Here is a 19,673-nt window from a genome sequence, read left to right as displayed (position 1 = left end):
TCACACGCTGGTGCTGAGTCATTATTAGGTGTGAGCATTTTCAATTACCTCACACCTCCCATCTCTGCCACGCTGTCTCCGCTGTGAGGCAGACGCTGCACAGCAGGAGAAAAGCAACTAAATGCTAATTTGCTGCTCATAAAAAAAAAAATAGCTACACCAGAGCTCAACTTCAAAAATAAAAACAAGAAAAAAAAAAACGTTTGAAAAAGATACTTCTAAAGTCCCATGGTTCGTTGAGAACTTTATTTCAGCTATATGGTTGTTTTAAAAGCACTTATTAGCAATACAAACCGAACAGTTTTCATCATACATGTCGTACTGCTTATGTCAAACATTCATGCCAAAGAAAATACAACTGATACATTTCCAACAGGACAGTTACAGGTAACTTAAAATAAAACGTACAAAATAAAAATTCTTTCATAACAACCATAACAAGACAACTCTACCATAAAGCGTATTAGTGCTTCTAGCTTTTTAGATTTATCATGACCAATGAAAAGAATCAAAACTGTACTCAATAAAAAGAAGTCGCTTTCAGTCGTAAAAAGAAATAAAATGCTTGTATACCGTTGCAAAATTCCCACAGAGCAAAGCAAAGCGAGCCACCTTGCTGAGTCTCCACATGGGCAACTGCCTTTTAAAAAAGAGGCAAGGCAAGTACTGTCTCTTTAAAAAAAAAAGCTAGCTTTCCTCCCCAAAAAAAAAACAAAAAAAAACACTGGTGTAAAGATGCGTGACACTTTTGACAACAAAATGTCTCTTTTGTTTTGTTTTACAAATGCTTCTACAGATGACTGCTAGAAAGCTGAGCTGACGAAAGCAAACAGAAAACATCACAAACACGTCAACATTTATATCAAAGCAGAATGTTTGAGAGTTTTTGAGGCTACATATTAGGAAGGCAGTGAGACCTATAAATCCTATCTTTTTTGGGCAGCAATACAAAATAATTTATTCTACATATTATCTTGATGTTCTAATAGATTGTATTCTCTAGCTCAATAAATGTTGATTTTGAGAAAAAGGAAAATACACTTAAATAAAAAAAAGTAATACAGAATAAAGAGCACCTTATCCCCAAGTTCTTTCACAAGTCAATTTTTGGAAGCAAATGGCACAGAGTCATCAATGGTAAAATAGCAATGCTCATCTTTTAGTCAGACAATACCACCAAATCTTGACGGTTTAACACCTAGTAGTGACGAGATACTCTTGATACAGAAGTGTTTGCATCGTGGGACTTTTGAGTGCACAACAAACAGGAGCTGATCACTGGACAGAAGCTGAATGAGTTTGTCTTTTATTCTTGAATCCTGACACGGCGTCTCTGGTCGTTCACAATCAAACGGATGTTGCGTCACTGCCGTTGTTCCTGGTACAGCTCGGTAAACAGTGCGGGCGTGGTGTTGCTACCTGGCAGTTACTACAACTTTATCTGAGTTTTTTTTTAATCAGTGAGCTGAAGTGGATCTCTGGAGTCGGAAAAAAACAGCATATACCCTGACTCAGCTTTTCTAGTGCAAAACTGCCAACATCTGGTCTTAAACGTAAAAAGGGCCAGTCGGCGTACAGCGTGACACACACGGCCAAACTGATCACACACGCGAAGCTTAAACACTCACTGAAACTTTTAAGTGGTGCAAAAACAGTAATGTGTCACAAACTTACCATACTGTCATGAAAACTGAAGTACTTAAAAAATCCACATCTGGAGCTTCCAATACCAAAAGACGTGCATAAAGATTTACAAATACAATAAAACTCGACTGCAGCCGGCACCGACCGCGACAGATGCACGATAACTTTACATGAAAGGTAGCGGGTCGAGCTCCAAAACAACCTCTATGTTTCTGAATTTTCTGAGTTTTTCTAAGAGGAAATACAGATTCAGGACTCGCCCGTGCACTTAAATATCCAAGACCATGTGTCTAAAAGAGCCGCACTGGACTCGATCAGAGGAAAGAAGCTTCACGAGTAAAACTGACACAGAAAGAGGAAAAAGAATACGGCAGGCAGAGAGAAAAAATTAAGAAAAAAAGGCAACGTCAGTGTTGCAAGCATCTTTCTGTCTGCTGAAAGGACACGTGATGACAGCACAGCAAAAGTGATAAGAGTCAATTCATATTTTCTCCATTTTTTTGTAACAGGTATTCCATCTGAACACAATCAAACCATCAAGAGAGCATTTGCTGTGTCCAATAAGACATGTGAGGACGCCCTTGGCTGGCTGACTCGGGTGCTGTGAGGATGATCGAGCAGCAGCAGCAGCAGCAGCAGCAGCAGCAGCTGGTATGATTGTGGCTTTGTGGGCGTGGTCAGCGTGGGCTTTAAGAGAAAAGAGAAAAGGTGAGTCTGTGGGGAGGGGGTGTTCAGTCGGTCTAGTAGAGGAGGATGCGGCGCTCGATGGCCTTGCGGCATATGGGGCACTCGCTCATTCGGTCCCCGCACAGCTGGCAGGTGCCGTGGCCGCACATGAAGATCATGTTCTTCAGCCGGTCCAGACACACGGGGCACATGGTCTGCAGACAAGGGACAGTGATCACAGGTCATGCTTTGTATGGAAAAAGTAATCTCAACTTTTTTGAATAACACACCCACAGAATCACCAACTGAGCAAAGCCCTGTACATAACATTTACTACATCGACGTCTCTTTGATGTCACAACACTTTACAGCAGCATTCGTCACATCTCCGTTAACCATTACATTTTATTTTCTAATTCAGAAGCCACACCCTTCTTTATGTACATACAAAACAAAGTGTGTCCAGCTGAGCTACATTAAGGTTAAACGTTATTTATTTTATAGAAGTGGGAGCTCACTGAGGGCCTGATTCACAAACGGATTGCACTGCTTTTGCACAGCGAAACCTTTGAAAATAAATCAAAAAGACTGTCTAATGCACAAACCCTGCAAAAAGTTCAAAAGTACAACTACCTGTTCTGCAGAGCAAACATGGCCTCTGTGCACTGGTGATAGTGGCGTGTATTTAAATGAGCCATTATGCATTCACATAGGGAAGAATTGCCCTCTTTCTGTGCAATCAGCTTCTTTGCATAAAGCTCCTAATTCACAAACACCTGCCGCTAATAGCCACACACAGAATGGAACAATTATTTTCTGTTGAGAGTGGACTGTAGCTATGCAGTGGAATTTATAAGAGATGTAACGTGAAAAATAAAAACATGTTTTTGTAAAAAAAATATATATATATACATTGTGGGTCAAAATGCTAAAAACAGCTAATTGAAGACACCAACTGGATGATTTGTGCACTTCCTGCCATTTGATTTCTTAATTTGTTTCATTTTAAAAAGACCAAATAATGAAAATCAGTGATAAAAGTAGTTATTCCAAGCTCTAAATACTAATTAAATTAATGTTTACTGATGCTTAATGTGCTCCATTGTCATTGTCTGCTGTTAAAGTGCAACATTTGTATTTGTCACTGTTATAATGGACATTCACCATCTGTTTTTGTTTTCACCCCTGTCACACCCAACGCAAGCAACCACTAACTCAAAGTCTGTTGCTAAACATTCAACAACATTTTTCACATTCACTGTAGCACATCTGTGGGGATTTTTAACTGCAGACTTGCAGTGTCACCCCTTGCTGATCTCTGCATTTTATACTAACCTGTTCTTTGATGTCCTGGAGCTGCTGCTGAAGCTTCTGCACATCGGCGTTGACGTTAGTGTTGTCCTTGTCTCTCTGCATGGCCGGGATGTTTCCACTCGCTGTTTGGTTATAAAAGCAAAAAAAAAAAAAAGCAGGGCAAGGGGGGAAAAAAATGCATTCCGTTACCAGCAAAGAGACTGAAACGATGAACAGTTTGCACCAGTGGCATCATCAAACTACACCTCCTCATAATGAAAAAATGTGCTGCCAATAAAACAGAAAGGAAGCCACTGAAAGGTTGGCGTAATGAAACAAGCTGGGAGCTACACTAAATCTAAAACATGAGTTCTGTGTAGACGCATGGATGAGGAAACACATGCACTGAATTTCACTATGTTTGGCGGATCAAACTTTGGCTCTAGCAGTTTGTGTTGGCACTGCTGTCACTTTTTAATGATGTGAATTTAGAAAAGACACTTTGTAATTATTTGCAGTATAAAATAGCACAAACCTCAAACATACTGGCATTGTAGGTGACAGAGTATGCATGTGTACAAAGATGGTGTGAAACAATCTGAACATATTTTGCACATGTGTAATTCTTGGCATATGCATCACATGTACATCGCATCAGTTTATGCTGTTCATGTTGTGTGTCGCTGAAAGAGAAAAGGAGGTGGGTTGAAGGGAGGGGATCGGGCCAGGGCAGCACTGTGGGGAGCTCTTTGAAAAAAAAAAAAAGGATCTGATAAGGGAGGGGGATCATAGAGGTTATACTTACACCAACTTAGAGCCAGATTGTTGGGCTGGAGAAGATCCTGCGATCCCCCTGCCATAGTGTTAGAGCTCCCTGCTGGGAATAACCAGTCACATCGTTATAGCAGGAGCCGTCCTCACCAAATCAAATGTTGGCATGAGGACCAGAACTAGACTACAGCCTCGAAGGGAGGTTCAGAGAGAAAATTTTGAAAAGGAGTTGGAAACAAGGAGAGAAAGGGAAATTCTTCTACATAGAATAGTTGAATGCATAGCAGCGTCTTTATGTTTTTGCAATCAGCCAATGCTAAAGCAAGGATCTACGGTCTATGCTAAGTCTTTGAAAGTACAAAATGAAAACTATTTGCTACTCTCAAAAGGTACTCATAGTGAGATTAGATTTTTTTTTTGTGCACCCTAGATTTACTTTTGGGTCAGACGTGAATGTAACTGGAATGAATGGGGAGGAGATAAACAATCAATGCTGCCCCTTGCATGAGTGTTTGTTGTTTGTTTGGATTTGCTTTAGTTTATATCATTAAGTAAGATTTGCATGCCAACAAGCGTGGAGAAATGTGAAACTTAATAAAACAGGGAAAAACATGGAGATAGTGAACTTACAACAGTTTCCCTTTTAACTCAAAATAAAATGTGGAAACACGATAGAAATAACATCTAGTGAGAAACACCACTAAAGAGAAGGATATGGGCGAAAAACACTGAGTTTGAGTTGGGGACAAGAGGATGGATTGTAAATGCAACAAAAATATTGATATTAATTAACACACTATATTACTGATCTTTTCATTGGACATCGTGATGTCTTCTTCTTGGTTAAACTTTTGGTATTTAGGGCTTCTTCACAACTGAAAAATTGTTAACATTTGTATTATTACAAAAACTGTATTATAGTTATTATAAATCAGTTCTTTTGAACAGTCATGTGGGTATACAAATTCATCTGTTTTATGCTAACGTGATTGGTGAAACTTTCAGAGACTCCAGAAACATCATGAAGGTAATTTGGTCTTTCTGTGTACTCTGACATTGTTGTATTATTTAATGCTGGTTGGCCAAACTCAATCTAGAAATGGCTTCTGGGGTCCTGCTTCTAAAAAGGATTATCATCTGACACAGAATCTATACGCTGAATTAAAGAAGAAGCAGCAAAGCATTTCTAAAGGCTCTGTCCATTCAGCCGGTCTCTCTCAAGAAGCTGCTACAAAGGACAGGAATAAATGAATGCAATGATTACAACATGCTACATCTAATAAGAGGAAAACGTTTGGAAAGAGGGATTGACTAGTTCAAACATATGACTTCATTATTAACGTTACGACTTTAATGAAAGAACAACAAAAAAACTATGTATCAGTGATGCAGACAAAGGAATACAATGCAGAAGCAAAGCGGTAATAATGCAAAATATAAACAGGGCTAAAGTGAGAACTTAACAAAAAGAAGAAAAGAAAGAAGGATAAAGAAGGGAATTAAAAGGGAATGTGTGGAAGATTCACTCACTAATGTCATCATCATCATCATCATCATCATCATCATCATCATCATCAGCGGCATCATCCTCCATACCTTTCCCTCCACAGCACAGAACGAAGGGGGTGCGGCGTTCCACCACAGCCCGGCACTGTACGCACTTCTTCATGAGGCTGGCACAGTCTGGTGATGACAAAACAAATATTAGGTCACGGCTGGAAACTGAAACACACATTTTTATTCTGTCTGCAACTGGCTAAAAGAGACAATGTCTGAACAGCGGTTGCAAATGTCGAGGTTGTGATTTGAAAAAGAAGGGCGTGAAACTTACTCTCACAAGCGCACATGTGGCCGCAGGGCTGGAACAACACAGCTGCCTTTTTGTCAGAGCAGACAACACACTCCTCAATCTGTGGAGGAAGTGAAACAAAAAAGGACTTAAGGTGTCTATACGCTCTTCTTCATGCATTTCTTTCTGGACAGGACAGGTAGCAGCGTTTCCGTTACCTTGGTTCTGGACTGGACCTGATCCTTGCAGATAAGACACTTCTTAACACGCGGCGAGCAGAGGGAGCAGGTGGCGATGTGTCCGCAGGGCCCAAACAGAGTGTCCCTCTTCATGTCTGAACACACCATACACTCCTCCAGTGATTCGATGTTGCTGTTCTGAGACGGACTGCGGGTGCCCACCTGGCCACTGCAACGAAGAGAATAAAACCAGAGAGTGTGAGCGCAGAGGAGATTACAAACAGGACGGGCTGACAGAGAACAAAGAAAACGCGGAGACAGAGAGAGACTAAAAAAAGAATCAGGAGGCGGAAAAGGAAACAAAGCCCGACATAAAGCATTTTGAGCGTTGAAAGGAAATCAATAAGGTCGTCTGATGATTTTCCTGAGATAGTGCTTTCTTCCTTTATTTTTCTCTCAGGTGTTCTTACAGTTGCTGTGTGTGCATGAAGATAATTTAAAGCTCTGTCATGTAAGTTCATCCTTTTCATCCCTTCGACCACGGTCTACTGCTCGTTTAAAGACTATTTAAAAACACCATGATTTCAGTTTGATTCAACATTGAGTGCTATTTTTTTTTTTTGTCCCCTGTACATAAAAGTCAGACCAAAAAAAAAAAAGACCGCATTTTGCTCTCCACAAAAAGTGGTGAGGAATGTGACCGTAAACAATAAACATACATCCAAGCAAAACAAAAACAAAAAAGTGATGTCTTCAAATTTCTGCTTTTTTAAACGAACAGCTTTAAAGCTCTTAGACTCTTATTTCCTAAATGACAAAAAGCAAAAGATCCTTACATTTTAAGAAGCTATAACCAGTAAATGTTTGACATTTTTGCTTTTAAAAAATTCCCCTAAATATGTGAAGTCAGTTATAATAAGTACCGGTATCTCAATTCATTTTCTTTCATTCATTGAGTCAAGTCATTGTTGCGTCTCTAGCTTGTAAAAAGCATAAAACAAGATTTTTATGTCTTATGCACGTCATGCTGGATTCAAGAGTCTATAGAAAGCCACTGATTGCATAAATACAATAAGGCAGCAAATATTCTCCTCTTTTAAAACACAAATTTAAGATTTTTTCCATCATTCTTGTAAAGATTGAACAATCATATCAAGTTTATTATTAATGAGAGCAGCGAGGAGATGTTTTTTTTTTGTCACCCTATGTACAATTGAGGAGTACGATTACATTATTTTTTGGAAGATCTTTTGTCTAAAGTGACTGACAAAGACAGAGTACGCTCGCCGTTTCCCTGTTTCCAGTCTTTAGGCTAAGCTATCAGTCTCCTGGCTCCAGCTTCATATTTAACAGACAGACATCAGAGTGGTATTGATCTTTTCATATAACCCCTGGCAAGAGATCAAAAAGGTGTATTTCCTAAAATGTCAAACTATTCCTTTAAGGGATGTTTACCTGCTCTTCTCCTTGTGACATTTGGCCAGAGCCTTGCAGAGGCTGGGGTCGGGACACAGGTCTAGAGGGGACTGGCCCTTCTTGTTACGAATGGTCAGGTCGGCTCCGTTAGCTGCCAGGAAACAGGCGATGGATGCTGCGCTCTTCTTCTCTGCCCCCTGGGTGCCCAAGCCCATGATTAACTGCAGGAAGGAAGACAGACACACGAAAACAAAGAAATGATGGACATCAAAAAAAGATTGTTTTCAAGTTGAATCCAGTGGGAAGATTGTCTCGTCTATACCTCACACACTCGCACCCCATTAATGCACAGAGTAAAGAGTCCTGATTTTAATATTATTCAGATGGCTGCAGAGTTTAATTTAGATGAAGCATGTCCAAGTACTGTAAGATCACCACTAATTAGACAATCAAAGACATGCCTTCAGATGGCTGTCAGGCAGTGTCACCCCCCTAACCCCACCCAAAATCTCATTAACTGTCCCGTCTCTCTCTCTTCCTCCTCCAGCTCATCACCTCCCTCAGTCTAACAAAGCATCTCTCTCTCTCTCTCTCTCTCTCTCTCTCTCTCTCTCTCTCTCTCTCTCTCTCTCTCTCTTTCTTTCTGTGTCTTGCTATTTGGATCTTCCATGTTTGATTGTCTTCAACCAGTAGCTTTTACATCTTGGCTGATGGAGCCACCGGGCCAGCTAATTCAATTCTCATCGTCAGTAGAGGGAGGGGGGGCTACAGAACAGTGACCTAACTGCACATATCTCAATTAGGCCCGCTGTCTGTCTGTTCTGCTCCTCTGCTGGGGCACCAGGGCGGGCAGGAAGGAGGAGTGAAAAGAGGAGGCGGCGGAGGAGGAGAAGAAGAACAAGAGGGAGGTAGACAGAAGCTGACAGGTAAGGTAAGTCTGCAGTGGCAGCTAGGCACTGTAGCCTTAAACTCCTCCCAGTAGGGATTAGTGATGTGGCATTAACATGGAGAGGGTTCAGGTCTGACATGTTCCTTTGGCCTCTATAGAAGGACAAAGTCGTTCAGGCTGCTGGAAAGGCAGCAGTCTGTGCACTGGACTGTCCTGTGATACAGATGACGAGGTACTAATCGTCCTGTATAAGTATAGTCTGTCAAAAATGTTCATGCATACTCATGCCGCTGCTTTGTCAGCAATGTATGAATATGTATAAATGGGATTTGTTTCTTCTCATGGTTACTTTACATAGCAACCTCTGCCATCAGTGTAAGAGTGGGTGTGAATGGGAGGTGTGACCTGCAGTGTAATAGCACTTTGAGTAGTCAGAAGACTAGAAAAGTTCTTGACAAGCTCAAGTCTATTGATCATTTTAAAATGCTTTCTGTTTGTTAAACGGGACAATGTGAATTGAGTTAATAGAACTACAACACTGCTCCTTACTGAAATAGAAATGATCTGTTCAGCTTTAATACAATACGATTTGACAGATTTCTATAAATGTATTGTTTCAACACAGTTATTCTAGGACTACTAAAACTATTTTGGAAACTACTGGTAACGACTTATTGCCCTCTATAGCAGGAGTACACACAGCAGTCGTTAGGTTTCATGTCTTTTTGTATCTTGCTGAGAACGGCAATTCTTGTTAACAACCGCTCTTTGCTGTTGTTCCATTTTAATCTATGAACGCCTTAAAACGGAGATGCCTAATGATACCTTAAGGAACCTCGACCCAGGTAAATGACTGTGATCTAGCAAGAACAGTGAGGTTAATAATAGATGTATACGTACTGTGTTCTTGGAAGGTTCCCAGGGCTCCACTTTGCTGACGTCCTGCATATCTTGGAGTTGTCGCAATTGGGACAGCGTGTGGTGACGCAGTGCCTCATGAAGTGGCGTGTCCCCGTCCTTGTCCTGAACATCAAGCTTGGCCTCTGCACGCACCAGCAGCTGTAAAGAAAAACACAAAGAGGCAGTGAAAGAGTGAAACAGAAGGTCTAGAAACAACCATAAAACAACTTTAAATTTATGCAACAATGTAAATGCCAAAGTACTGATTTATAAGGCAGCTGCTAACAATGAACTGCCTCAGTGTTGTATTACCCAATTATGGAGTGCATTTTTTCCTGAGTCCACAAGATGGCAACGTGGCAATCTCAATCCAACACTACGCCAAATGACTCTGAGCAAGACACTGCCTTGGAGAGCATTTTCCCTACACAGCATTAATCTGAAGGACCTCATACAACTGCAGGACATCCACCGGTGTAAATTAAATGAGAACTGCACTGATGTAACAGTACAGTAGAGAAGGGAGCATATCTAGAGCATGTTTGATGTGGAAATGAGAGAGGAAAGAAATGATAAATGATACAAAAAGGAAGATAAGAAAGAAAAGGGCCCACTAACCCGGACTATCTGGGTGTGTTGACGCTCCACTGCCAGATGTAAGGCCGTCTGCTGGTTGACATTCTGGATGTCTAAGCTGGCACTGCCCTGGGAGGTGAAAAGAGGAGAGGAGCAAAGGCACAAAATAAACATATGGGCATTTTTGTAACAAAAAGAATCACATAGATTTGTGCATGTATAAATGGCATAAACATGATAAATGACAACAGAAGCAAAAGAGAAAAATTCAATTAAATGTAAAGTAATTGTTCAGTTCATAAAATATAGTTACAACCCTTCAGACTATTTTTGCCATGACCAAACCTTCTTTCATTCAACCCCATGACTAACAAAGTATCACCTGGGGGGCTGGGGAAAAAAGCATCCTACAATAACGCTGCATGTGATTGTCATTTCCAATTGCAAACAAATCAACTGAGGAGATGTGGAGGGAAGATAAGCATTGTGATCAGGCAGTGTGTGAAATCCCCAAGTAATAAGACTGGCTGGCTGGCTTGCTGGCAGGGAATCTGCAGTGCACCTTGTAGTGTGGTGCAATTTCTGAATAGAAAGCTGAGCCATCACTGCGAACCAGCCCCATTGCAGGGACTTGGAGAGAAAAAAAAAAAAAAAAAGGCCGTCCCCCAGTGAAAGGTAGCATGCACAGCAAGCGTTCATGCGTCTGAATGTTGCAGCAACATTGCTGCCTTGCACCATATCCTAATTAACCCAGTTCCCACATGGTCAGGTGACTTTTCCCCGTAAACTCCTGTATGTTTTAGTCTCCTGAGAGTTAAACCTGCAATCTCAGAAGGGAAAATAGCATGGAGGTATGATTGCAAGAGGAGGAGGATAGGAGGCCCCAACAGCACTAAAGAATACCCCTGGAGACCCAGTGAACCGTATGGATTCAATAAAAAAATGGCAGTTACAGCAGCTTCAACTGGTCTACAGCTTGCTGGCTGCAGGGAGCGCAGTGGAAGCTGCTCTTAATGGTCTCTTGTCAGCCAGAAGTGCAGGCTGATGCAGGTATGCTCAAGGCTACTTTGGGGCTCTCAGAGTATGAATAACTGCAATTGATGTCAGTTAAAGTAATTAATCATGCATTCAAATATCTGACTGTGAGTGCTGCTCTTTTGTTACCTGGTGCACCAAAAGCTCAGCCACCTCCACATGGTTGTTGAGGGCAGCAAGGTGCAGTGCAGTGTAACCGTCGTCCTTCTTCTCGTCTACGATCCAAGGCCTCGGCAGTTTGGACAGCAGCACACGCATGGCACTACAGAGGAGACAAAGAGAGACGGAGGGGGACAAATGAGCGTTTGAATGGCCTGAGCTGGGAAGCATTACAGAAATAGTCGGAGAAGGTTCAGACAGTACAGTCAATTTGATAGTTTATGATATAAACTGCCAAAATCAATTCATCTCTGACTGAATATCTCAGGCAGAGTGTAAAAGCTTATGGAAAGACACAAGCTGTTGTAAGCAAACACATCACAGTGTTTGTACTGCTGATACACAGTATATTCCAATGCACTCTCCTTCTTCTTGTTTCTTTTTTTTTTTTACAGTGGAGCATATCCCATTTTCTCACACAGGGACAAGAATACTAAATCAACTTAGGGAGGAGTTGCTTTCTCAAGCAGAGTGTTATTTACATCCAGCTTTGAGTGGTACAAGTGCTGTGTGTTATTTTAGAGCACACGTCCCCCTACCATCTCTTCAGTTCAAAAGGGAAGCCACATTTCCCCTGGTGGTGTGCAAAAAGTCTCTATCATTGGGAGGCAAAATGGTAATTACACAAGATTTAGCTGCTTTCACTCAGGTACCCTCCTGAGTAAAAATCAGACAGGATGGGAAAGGGAAGAAAAAAAATCATTGTTTGAACAGCGCTGTCTAAAAGAGGTGGTCTAGTGTAGTGAAAGGAGCGAGTCAGTTCTGTGCCACTGAAGGTCATTTAGAGGATGTGTGCCACAGAGACGTGGCTGCAAAGGATACTGTACAAGAGAGAGGAGGGCTACGAAGCAGTCACAGTGTCACGGAGGGCTAGAGAGGGGGGCTGACTGTCACTCCGTACAGAGTTAATGGAAGGAGAGGTCTGTTTGACTAGTAAAAGGAAGCTGCACATATATCTGTTAAGTCTTAAATCCAGAGATCACAAAAAAAGTTGGACTTCTGTAATGCAGTTGTAATTTTAAGAAATAGATTTGGTTTACTATCCTTCATCCTACTAAGTCAACTTTGTTTCACAGCACGACTGCTTAAGTTTAATGTTTGAACTTATCCATTATCTCATTGCCCACAACCCCTTCCTCTCTTCCTCTTCTTGCTTTAGTCCCTGGGCACACATCCAGGCATATGGTATATGAGAACACTGAAATGAGACTCATCCCCTATTAAGTGTTATGGCCAATCGAGAAAATGTGATGAGAAACAAAGGCTGCAAACGCGTATCTTCAATTTGTGCAAATACTTGGAAACATAAAGCAAGACCCTTAAAAGCCATATATTACTGAAGTGTTCTTGTATCCTGTCTGTAGATGGGTACACAATGTACCTTCAAGAAGCATTAAAGCAGCAATGCTGGAGGGAAACTTCTGACCTTGATTAACCCTGAACAATCATGCAGGGCATATCTTTGAACTGCGACAAAAGAAGGCAGCTGATTTAACTCTGACTTTGATGTGGCTGAGCAGCCCCTTGGTGAGCACAGGAGTGTTTACGTATACAGCACTAAGGTAAATAGGGTCTAAAGGAGTATAGGGAGGAAATAGGCTCCAGCACAGAGCAGGAAGGCCACAGCCCACACAATCAATGAAAACTGTTAACTATTTAAAAAAAAAAAAGAGAGAGAAAGAAATGCAAACCAAAATGCTGGCAGGCTTTCAGACTGAAGGTAATCAGGGTGGCTGGTTCCCTGCGGGTTTTTCCTAAACCTACAGCTTGTCTCCATCCTTTTGGAGTAATGAAAGAGAGCATCATCAGCACACCCTCTTGAGGAAGCAGAGAAAGAGGGGCAGAGAGGCAGGGAAGGAGGGGTGGGAGAAGCAGGCAGTCAGCACCTCTGTACGGACAAGAGATCCAGCGCTGGTGTACTGCTGCAGTGATGAACAGCGCAGCACACTGATCCCAGGCTCCCTTGCTCTCTCTCTCTACCTCTCATCGCGCAGAGGCTTACACACACACACACACACACACACACACACGTACACACATACACCTGCATTGCTTGCAGCTATCTTCAACCACTTAATGCAGAGAAGCACTGCTTAAATGTGATAGCAACCGCACCCATTCTCCCTAATCTCACATTCATAATGTGTCGTCTTTGTTACAAGGAATTATTTGCTTGCGTACTGTAGATTTTCCATCTCAGGGGGGACTTTTTAGTAATTTCATCCATGGCGCTCCCACTGGGAGAGAGTTGAGACTTAAACAAGCAAATTATTCAAGAAAAAAACCTTGCTACATCAAATTCTCGCCTGAAGCTTTAACATTAAACTTATTCCCGGTGGTTAAACATAGCGCTCTTTTAGCTGCCTTTCAAGTAGGTCTGAAAGACAATACAGGAAAGCTGTTTTTTTCCTTAACTACAACAATTCACACTAGAATCAAGGGCAATTGTTTCACATAAAGCCTTTGTTCTATTTCTTCCTCCCATTGGTGCAATATACAACATTTGAGCAGTCTGGATTGGCTGGAAACATCTCCTATATGTAGAGCAACTGGCCAATAAATGCACGCCTGCTACTATAGGGGCAGGCCAGTAACTTCTACAGTCGGAAACACGCACTTTAGCGCTGGGCAGGTGTGTGCTGGTGTAGGGAGCCCCTCCAAAAAGAAGTCTTGATTGACAGACTCCCTGCCACGCTGGGCGAAATGGGCAGACATTAATATTAATGCCCCATACTGGCACTGCTGCATTGCAGTTAAGCTATTTGCTGTTAAGGCAGAAAAAAAGAGAGTAAATTAGGAACGAAGGAATACATCCTAGTTCTTTTTTTTATCTCATTGCTAAGTGATGTTAACGGTGACTGAGGGGGGTATGAGAGAAACTGTGTTGTCTAAAAAAAGCTGACCTAAGAGTTAACATTTAGACTTCTCAGGATTTGAGAAGTAGACTGATATTTAGAGTGAAGTGAGAATCTCCCCCATTGTAGCTGAACCAGAAAACCGATGCTATCGTCGGTTTAAATGCAGGAGGACATGCAGCTGAGAAGAGAGGAAAGGTAGAGGAGAGAGGTAGAAGGGGAGACGTGATGGAACTGGGTCACCCTGTGAGAGATCTCAAGATTCCCTTAGGAGAGCTGCACAGGGGCCTGTTGTCTTGGGCTGCAATTTGTCATTGACCAGGACGCTCTCTGACATCCCCAGCTTGGTGTGTATCAGCGTTTGTCATTGTATGTAAGACACTGGAAGTGTAAGGAGTGTGTGTGTGTTTGAGTGTACGGGTCGACAGGGCCCTTCTGCCGCCCTCACCTAGCTGACAGCCATCTGTGTGGTGGTCAGTGGACGTTATTACAACAGGAAGCGAGAGTCGGGGGACAATAACTTGGGTAGGACAGGGCAAAAATGGGAACAGTCAACATCCAGCCTGAGATTAATGGCTGTGCACAAACATATGGTTACTCTGATGTAGCAGACGTGTTTGGCATACTGTCTTCCATTAACGAAGGCTTTGAGCTCAAAACTCTGCATCAGAAATTAGTCGCCAAAAGGTGCAACCTGCCTCAGGAAACTAAAAAAAGCTTTATAAGACTGATATTGAAAATGATCCGTCTGGTAACTCTGCTTTGGTGATCAAACAGAAAAGAGCCCTAGACTCATAGGAACAAGATATTCTATTTATCCTTTAACTTATTAAAGTTCATTTTTTATATTAAAGAATCCAAAAGCAAGGTCTCCTTAACAACCTCTACCATGGCTTTCAACTGTATCTTGCAGTCTCAGTCAGTAGATGGTGATGTGTTTTTTTTACAATATTATGGCACACTTTAGTAAAAAAAAAAAAAAAAAAGACCCATCACTGTGACATTTAAGCAAATTCTTTCTGCTGATAAAATGACATTTGATACAGTTGAAAGTATTTAGAAAAAAAAGTGGCTGTTGATAATCTTCTGTCAAAAATGCTTTTCTGCCTTCATAAAACTTAACTGGTCAAATTTTTCGACATGGTTTTTCCCTAACCCTTCTCTGATGCTGGTTTGATTCCCCCCCCCCTTAGACAGAGTCCTTACTGCATCTGGAGCCTTACAAGATGAGACAACTTCAGACGATACATGAGGTGTCAGCTCGGACGGGACAGGATCAATACCTTCAGGTCTTTTGAAATAGTGAACCTTGTACCCAGCAAATCATTCACAAAAGCAACTCGCTAACTCCAGATGGACTCCCCCCCCTTTACCGCTTTCCTCTCTGCACAGGGAGGCGCCCTTCATCATGTGTGAGAGGTTTGTACGGCACCCTAACTTAGTGGCAGCTGGGAGGGTAAGAGCCATAAAACTGTTCAGGATTTTACTGATAGTATTGATGCTTCCAATGAGAGCATTGACCTAGATATGTCTTATTTTTTAATATAGGTATGCTGAAAATGATGTTGGACGTGACAAATAAATCAAGCAGTCTTTAATCCCTATGCATATATAACCATGTGAACTTCTGATCCATCTTTACCCCTCCAGGAGCAATTAGTTCTCAGTTCACTTTGCCAGGCTGTCCTATCAGCTGCTGGCCGTCCTGCTGCGGACAGAGTAAATAAACACAGGTAGTGTCCAGGCCAGCAGTGCAGCAGAGAGCCGAGGACAAGAACCTCACTGGCTCCGCTCGATAAAAAAAGGCTTTCATTACCATGCCGTGAAGAGAATAATTTCCCCTACAATGTGACCTTCCCCTGCCTGCCTGTACCTGAGGCCCCTGAGTGAGCAGGCTTTTATTAAGAACTATTTGCATAAACCAGGGAAGAGGGAAGATGGGTAAAGGGGTGCATTTCTATGATGTTTTGGTTATCACTATAGCTATTGCCTGTGCCTTGAAGGTTGTTTAGGAGACGCCAGGTGCATTTCAAACATCTCAAGTACATTTGTCTGTCCGTTTAGGAATTGGGTGGGGGCCAATAAAGGCTTAGCTTTAATTAGCCTTAAATCACCTGGTATTATGGGGCGTCCTGATTCATAGCAATTTATGAAGAAGGAGGCAGAAAGACAGTAAGAGAAGCCCAATGGCGCGTTAATGTCCCATTGGTTCAAGATGACCCAATTATTTTTCCCATGCTACTCTTCATTTGCACTTTATTCTCCTCAGCACCTTGAAAAACCTCATTCTCATTTCTGCACCAGCCGTAATAGTCATAATATACATCCCTTTTAAGAAAAAGCAGAGAATGACATAAAACATAAAACAAGGACATGCCGATTATATTAGACTAAAGAGACCTAAATCATGCATACTATATGGAACAAATGCTCAATAGCATCATTGCCTAGAAAACAACCAGGAAATGATTGAATAACACATTTTGCACTGGCTTAAGAAGGCCAGGGTAATACTGCCATAGGTTGTTCAGTCATTTGGTAATGCATGTAGGGGGAGAGCTGAATAAATATTAATACAAGAGCATTTAAATTTACCTGCTGTGTAAATATGACTCACATGTAGTTGACCTGCGACTGACATTAAGTCAGTAATGTTGACTTTTCAAACATGTGTAAATAAACTTGAAAGGTGACAAAACCCCACGACAGGATTTGTTAATTAAAGTCTAAATGGTTGAGTTGACATAAGACAAGAGAGAAGGGAAATTAAAATTGTAGATCAAATCACATGTCACCCAAAGACACAAACAGACTGGAGCATGCTGTCATGAGAGCATCCACACCTGCTGACTTCTGTTTCATTTAAGTCAGTTCACCTCAAACAAGCTGCTAACATGACAAACAAAATCATCTCTGACCCTTTGGCCTGCTCACTCCCTTTTCTACAAACAGCCCTGTTGAACACGTTACAGATCACTAAAGTGCTTCAAACCCTAGTGTAAACTGCTAAACAGAAATGTAATAATTAAGAACAAAGCCTACTTATGTTTACAATTTCTGACCTTTCAATAAAACTTTGCGAATCAATACATCTCCATTGCCGTTATTGTATGGGTATGCAATAATTTTTATTTATGTGCATGGTGTGCTTGTGCTTATCCAGAGCATGTTGTGAAAAACTGAGCTCATTAATAAGATGTACTAAAAGTGAATGGTAAATGGACTTGAGCTTGTACAACGCTTTTGTAGTCTTCTGACTACTCAAAGTGCTTTTACACCGCATGTCACACCTACACATTCACACACTGATGGCAGAGGTTGCTATGTAGTGAGACCATCAGAAGTGACTAATCCCATTTATGCCCATTCATATGAAACAGCAGGAGCAATTCATGGTTAAGTGTCTTGCCCAAGGACACGTTGCTGCAAGAGTTGGGGATCGAGAGACGGCAACTCTTCCAAATGAGCCACGGCCGCCCCTCTGCAACGGTTAATATGGCGGTGAGAGGACAAACCAAGGCTTCAAAACATTGCTGAAAAACGCAGAAGTTTTTCCACCTGTGTTGTTTTACTAAGGTCGAGAGACATTATTGATCATCATTTTGTACAGCTAATTTAAAGCAAAAATATATGTAGCTTCAAATGTGAAGCACATCTGTGAAGTGATACATCATTATGCACTTTACAAGCAGTTTAGGTAATATTGGTGAGGTTTAAACCAAAGTTAAAGACTGCAGGTAATTTAGACATTTTCAGAAGTTGTTTTTTTCTGATGGTGCTTCCTACGTGAGTGGACTTCAACACTATGGTCTAATCTCCACTTTGTTAGATACCCTCATTGCCTCAGGCTTCCCTTTAATATGTACATATTTTCCAACTTGCTAGGTCATCAGCAGTCTTTGTCTTTTACATCATTTTCAAGTTTTTAAGTATGAGTTCAAAAACCAAGCAGCATCTAAATGACCTCCTTTCTGTTAAACCGTTTGATTAATTCTAACACACTCTTTCATTGTGATAAGATATTCGCCATTTTATGACTATAAAGTTTCTCGGTTTATTTGAAACATTATTACTTACTCTGGCCTGGTGAAATGAACGGCAACTTCTTCCACACAGAGAGGTACATAGCGGTAAATAGAACCGAGGGATTGACTCTGGCTCTTGCAGAGTGGTGGACAACTCAGCCGTGCTGAAGGTCCTTCGATCGACAGCCGCTCTGCAGAATGCCACACTGTCACCATACGGGCAGACAGTCTGAGAGGCTCCCATGATCTACAGTCTCACTGCAAATCTACCACTTTAAATCACCCCTCACTCCGCGGCCTGCCTCCCACCTTTCTGCCCCCACAAACACATCACACTCGCCCTCACACTCCCCATGAAACGCTCATCTCTGGATGTTGCGACCCGTGAGGGTCCCTTTACACAGAGAAGACCAGCAGTAACTGTATTGCCCCTTAAACACGACGGACAAACGATAACACACCATCAAATTCTCTTCCACAGTAATTGGCAGAACAGATCCAAAGAGAGACAAAGATGCTGCCATTCTGCAGCTGATGAGTCTGACTTTTTCAGCGCTTACACTTCTAGGCAAACATGCAGAGGGAGGCGATGTGGCTGAAAGAGCGATTTGGTAATTAAAATCTATTGTTTGCAGTGGAAAATAATAAGGATCAAAAGGGCCTTTTTTTTAGCTCCTGCCTCCCCAAAGCACTGAGACAACAGGCCATATGCCCCAGTGCAGCACACAAAAATGTCTAACAGCCAACTTGCTAATGGAGCTTGTATGAATGTGCCATACATTAAATAGATAAGGCTCTATAAAAAGTTAAATGTATCCACACATATTTGTGATTCATCAGATACTGTGCAATGACGGTTTTCCTCCAGCCATTTTCCACAAGAGTTACTCTACCTTATCCAAAAAATGTGCCTAATGCTTTTCACAAAGAAATGTCTGCGCTGTGGTCGATTTTCTTCAGTATTCCTTACATGTTTGGACTCAACCATCCACACACAAACACAAGCACAAGCCAACCTGACGACACAAACAAAAACAAATCCTTATCCCCTTGACCTGTCATACCGCATTTACTTTGGTGTCTGCACAGGTTACCAAGGTAACCTGGTCTGCATAATTCAAGAGCTAAGCTTGGTTTAGAAGTGAACATCGGCCTGAAAGTGTCCCTCAGGGTACATTAGGGCCACTAATACCTCTTACAGCTGGCAAAAAAATGACTATTATTTCTGACCCTAAACCTTAAAGAAGTAAACATAAGATTTAAGACAGGCATGCTACTACACATCTAATAGTGTTGAAAAGGAGTCCATGTATAATTGTTTTACTGTGTCTAGAGAAAATAAAAGTGTATAGAGTTCCTTAAATATTTTGTCACTAGTGCTGCCATTTAGGATTATTTCACAATTCTTAGATTATCATTTCTCAATTGAATGACAAAAACAATTTCTGACTTGATAGCTTGTCAAAAATGACGAAA

General features: G+C 41.6%; 1 protein-coding gene across 5 annotated transcripts in view; it reads right to left on the bottom strand.

Annotated features, from left to right (window-relative positions):
* Window positions 1-231: 231 nt before the first annotated feature.
* Window positions 232-19,673, bottom strand: part of mib1 (MIB E3 ubiquitin protein ligase 1) — a 51,654-nt gene continuing 32,212 nt past the window's right edge. Inside the window, exons 13-22 of one of the 5 annotated variants that reach the window (XM_020654666.3) lie at window positions 11,288-11,420; window positions 10,166-10,252; window positions 9,548-9,706; window positions 7,798-7,979; window positions 6,382-6,571; window positions 6,206-6,284; window positions 5,905-6,057; window positions 4,409-4,480; window positions 3,646-3,746; window positions 232-2,525 (exon numbers count right to left, since the gene is read on the bottom strand). In XM_020654666.3, the coding sequence (XP_020510322.1) occupies window positions 2,385-2,525; window positions 3,646-3,746; window positions 4,409-4,480; window positions 5,905-6,057; window positions 6,206-6,284; window positions 6,382-6,571; window positions 7,798-7,979; window positions 9,548-9,706; window positions 10,166-10,252; window positions 11,288-11,420 (1,297 nt within the window). In that variant the 3' untranslated portion in view covers window positions 232-2,384. The remainder of the gene's footprint in view (window positions 2,526-3,645; window positions 3,747-4,408; window positions 4,481-5,904; window positions 6,058-6,205; window positions 6,285-6,381; window positions 6,572-7,797; window positions 7,980-9,547; window positions 9,707-10,165; window positions 10,253-11,287; window positions 11,421-19,673) is intronic. The other 4 variants (XM_020654667.3, XM_020654668.3, XM_020654669.3 and 1 more) reach the window with 4 other exon arrangements.

Source organism: Labrus bergylta, chromosome 4, assembly GCF_963930695.1.
Source record: "Labrus bergylta chromosome 4, fLabBer1.1, whole genome shotgun sequence".
Classification (NCBI taxonomy): Eukaryota; Metazoa; Chordata; class Actinopteri; order Labriformes; family Labridae; genus Labrus; species Labrus bergylta.
Note: the sequence above shows the minus strand (reverse complement) of the source record. Positions and strands in the feature narration are given on the sequence as shown.